The sequence below is a fragment of the Pseudogymnoascus destructans genome (assembly GCF_001641265.1).
Source record: "Pseudogymnoascus destructans isolate 20631-21 unplaced genomic scaffold scaffold_14, whole genome shotgun sequence".
NCBI classification, from domain to species: Eukaryota; Fungi; Ascomycota; class Leotiomycetes; order Thelebolales; family Thelebolaceae; genus Pseudogymnoascus; species Pseudogymnoascus destructans.
Genome location: NW_020167533.1, coordinates 663728 through 667966, shown reverse-complemented (window position 1 = coordinate 667966; position 4239 = coordinate 663728). Strand labels below are relative to the sequence as shown.

The following is a 4239-nucleotide window of genomic DNA, read 5'->3' as shown; positions in this document are numbered from 1 at the left end:
CGTCGCCAGATCCTGGATTTTATCCGAATCCTCATGCCCGGCTTCATTGTGAAGGCAAGTTTCCCCGCTTCTTTCGGTGTAATTCCTTCCTTCCTTCTCTTCCTTCGGTACTAACGAGACAATCTAGCATCTCTTTAGCTACGGTGTACGCGAAGCTCTCCTCAGTAAGCTTGTTAACAACCACAAAAAGGCCAAAGCTGTGAACAAACTGAAGACTTTTGAGTATCTTGCGACAGTAGCGAACAATGCTGTGATGGCTTCGGGCCCAAATGCTGGGTTATTCCTAAAAGATTCGGTCATGGCGAAGGAAGGAGAGCGCGATTCGGAGGACTCGAAAGATGATAGTGATGCTGCACCCCTATTGAAGAAACCTTGCAGCCCAACCACAAAGGCTGCCCGTCAAGCTGCGAAAGCTGCTAGAGATGCAGCTGAACCTTCGGTCAAGCTGAAGCAACCAATTAAGACGCCTCTTGCAAAGAAGCGCAAGTATACGTCCAAAATGAAGACTGTCACGAAACCTTCAGAGGGACCGCATGGAGATGACGACAACACTCCTGGTGCTGGCACAGCTATGGCTGTTTGATTCGGTCGTGTCGAATCCCAACTTGTTATCTGGTTGAGTAGTCATAAGTGCGTAAATCCTCAATAGCAACGGACTTTTTGCTTTTCTTTTCGGTACTGGTTATTTGCAATGCATATGTTCGGTGGAAGTGCAGGATATGGTGTTCTTTTGGTATATGCAGGGCATATGTGCAATGGTTCGGTGAGACCATAGGAGATCTGCATGCATTACTGGCGCATTATACCATGGATATAGGGAAACCCATCACTATCAATGGCAGTAATGATATATATGAAAAGTCTTCGGAAGAAGAAGGTCTCTACTCTACTCCTTCGGTACAACCTATAGAAAGAGCTAATAATAAGATAGACAAGAGCTGGAGAGGTTGCTACAAGTGCTTGAGCAATTACAAAGGAAGATTTGCGGAAGCTATGGGTTTTCAACAAATAATTCCCCTGTCTTTCATTTGGAGAGAAGTTAGATAACTTTAATGATGAGGTTTACTTCTCATCTTGGGGTGGTGGGTGCGTCCGGGCTATGCTCCAGTGCATTTACCTTCTCTCCTTCCTATGTTTATTATGATTTGATGAGGTGCTACAGATACAACTACATCATATTACAGTTGAGAACGAAGCTTAGGCTGCGCACTGGGTACTCACGAGTCGAGTAGTAGAATTTTTACTCACCCAGCTGAGTTACTCACTCATGTCCCGAGTATTGTTAAATGAGGATTACTTACTTGCTGAGTACCTAGTATGGGTCTTGGCAACTCAGTTATATCACGTGTTTGATTAGCCATTACTTATGTTAAAAACGGGGCACGACTTCATTGATCAAGACGCCATAACTCCATAACTCCATAACTCCATTCCCATATTGTTGATGTCCTATTCCACACTATAACCTTTGGCCTTTAGGTACCAGGTTACCAGAAGGTTGCCAGAACTTATCTGACCTTCATTCCTGGGTGAGACACATTTCCATCGATTAAGCCCACAGCTCCATGATTAAACATCATATCCCGCAAACGCCGAACCAATATCATATCCTTTGCCTGAATTGTCACTCTCTTCGCATGAATAGCAAGAAGGTTTGTCACTATAACTGTTAGTATGTCCCTGTCACTATGTTTAAACATCATACTCTCAAATTCTCGAATGAGGAAGCATTCAGCAGCTTCTTGAAGAGCTAGGATAGCAGATTGCTGGAAGCAAAGATTGGACTTGAAGTCTTCTGCAATTTCCCTAACAAGATGCTGGAATGGGAGCTTTGGGATAATTAGGCTAGTATCGAGTTGCTGTCTTCTGATATCGTGGAGAGCCTTGGTGCCTATATGTTTATTAGAGAGTTCTGGTAATCCTCTGGTAATCCTCTGGTAATCCTCTTACCAGACTTTGCACGGCGCGTGGCCTTCGCATGATTGTTGCTAGCTTGAGATGAGCGAACTGGAGCTTTTCTTGCTGTGCCCACGGCCTTTTCCTTTCCCTTTCCACCAAGCCCAGAGCCAGCCCGTAATCCAAGTGGCATCCTTGGTGCTGTGCCGCCAGTTGATCTCCTAGCAGTTTGCTTGGTACAAGCCATTTGCTAATATCAAGGTGAGTTAGTGAAGTAAACACAAGACAAAGAAGTAGATCAAAAGATATGTGTACTTACAGTGAGTTTGTAGGAAGAATATTGCAGAAGAAGAGTATAGAAAAGAGGTAGAGGTTGAAAGGTATGTGTTTTATATGAAGGTACGCGTTGTGGTGTTGCTTTTGGAACAGTAATTCTTTGTAGGTGAATATTCCTTCACGAATATTTTTGTTTGCAACTTTAAAATAACCATGACCTTAGAACCACCTTCCTTGGTTACTCTCTGATCTACACATTCTTCTTCCCTTTTGCGCCTTCACCTCTTCACTAGGACTTCAAGTAAGTTTATTATCTTGATTCTATAGCCAGAACTTCTGGCGATCTTCTGCTAATCACGTGTTTAGTATGGCGAAACGCAAGGCACCTGAAGAACTCTCCACTAATGTGAATACTATCAAAGCTCGCAACCGCGTCTCCAACCTTACTGAAGATGAGAAGGCTGTTCACTTAGCACTCAAGGCTGACCATGGTGATCTGAGCTACTACTTAAAGAAGTTATATAAGTCTGCAAAGTATATCGCTGCCTCTACTGAAGACAAGACACGTCTACAGAATGAATTGAAGGTTGAGCGTATTCGTGTTCGGTAAGTTCCTTCTGGTAATCTCTGGTAGCCTCAATCTAACTATAAACAGGACTGAGAAGGGTACCCATGCATCTTGCATTGCGAATCAGAAAGTCAAGAATATTAGCGCCTCTTCTTCTTCTCCACAAGCACCACCATCTACTCCGCCACAACTTCTGTCTGAGCTTGCTGCATTTGAGGGTATCTCAAGTATCCCAATCGATGACGATCATAACAGCGAATGGGAGGATACTGAGGTTGAAGACGATTTGGAGTTGGAGCTTATGTTACGGCGCAACGATATTTTAAATCACGAGGCTGTTCTACCAGATGAGCTTTCCGATGAAGAGATCGCTAGCATCCAGGCTCTCTTAACTCAAGCACGCATTGATGTATGCTACCTCATAGTCTGGTAATCTTCTGGTAATACTAATAGTTGATACGCACATGAAGAGTCCAATTTCCGCAAGTGGCAACATTTCTGGGATAGATGTATCCGCTCATATACGAGAAAGGCTGGAAAGCTGAGAAAGAAGCCTGAGCGTCTCTTTGAGTATATGCCGTGGATTGATGTAGAGGAAGGGTACGTCTCTAATTATCCTAGCAATCTTCTGGCAATACTAATTGTTTATTATAGCACTTTTCACGAGGTTATCCCACCACATAAATATTTCTGTTTGTACGAGCAGCAGTTTGGACAAACTTTACAGCTTGGAAGTTTGGAAAGTGGGCCCAATTACCAGGACCTGCGCAGTGGTACCCAAAGTCTTACAATCTTGTCGACAATGGATGGTTGCAAGTCTCCACTCATAGTTCTAGCTTCAAAGAGGCATTCTTACTTGTCTACTCTAAGAAGTTTGATAAGGAAAAGTGGGCTAAGGTATCAGCTGCGCAGGATATGTTGTTCCTGGAGCTAGAGTAGAGGAGAACTTGAGTTTGCTAAAGTTATAGCGCTGGAGTTACGAAGATTGCATGGGATTCAACGAACCGGAGTTCTCAATACTGGAGAAGTTATCATCAAGGAGCAGGCCGGCTTTCTGGAGAACCATGTGTCATTTGTACTTCTTGTTTGAAGGCCCTTACGCATCCTGCAATCAAGTCTGCTGGCCCAAAGTCTATGGCAACACATCTTGCATCGGACATTTGCAAAAAGAAGTCACGGATGGGTAAGGATAGTCTCTATCAAATGCGAATCAATCAAATGCGACCTCAACAAGTAAGGATTACCAGATTATTACCAGAATCATGTAGGTTAATATCTATAATAGGATCATATTCTCACACAAGATACATTTTATGAACAAGTTCTATACACAGTTCTCTCAACTCATAGCTCATTCTGCTCAGTCGAGGATACTGAATGGAAAAGGCTTGCTATCTTACAGAATCCTCACTATCCACTACCCTCAGCAACAACTATTCGAAACCTCTTAACAACAAAGCTCACACAAATCGAAGAAGAGATGCTACAAGATGTTGTTC

General features: G+C 43.3%; 1 protein-coding gene across 1 annotated transcript; it reads left to right on the top strand.

Annotated features, from left to right (window-relative positions):
* Window positions 1-2539: 2539 nt before the first annotated feature.
* VC83_05683 (uncharacterized protein) lies at window positions 2540-3679 on the top strand (the record flags this gene model as incomplete). Its single annotated transcript, XM_024469299.1, has 4 exons — window positions 2540-2778; window positions 2828-3149; window positions 3273-3340; window positions 3571-3679. 4 exons carry the CDS (start codon window positions 2540-2542, stop codon window positions 3677-3679), a joined length of 738 nt encoding a protein of 245 aa, XP_024323095.1.
* Between the last annotated feature and the right edge of the window lie 560 nt (window positions 3680-4239).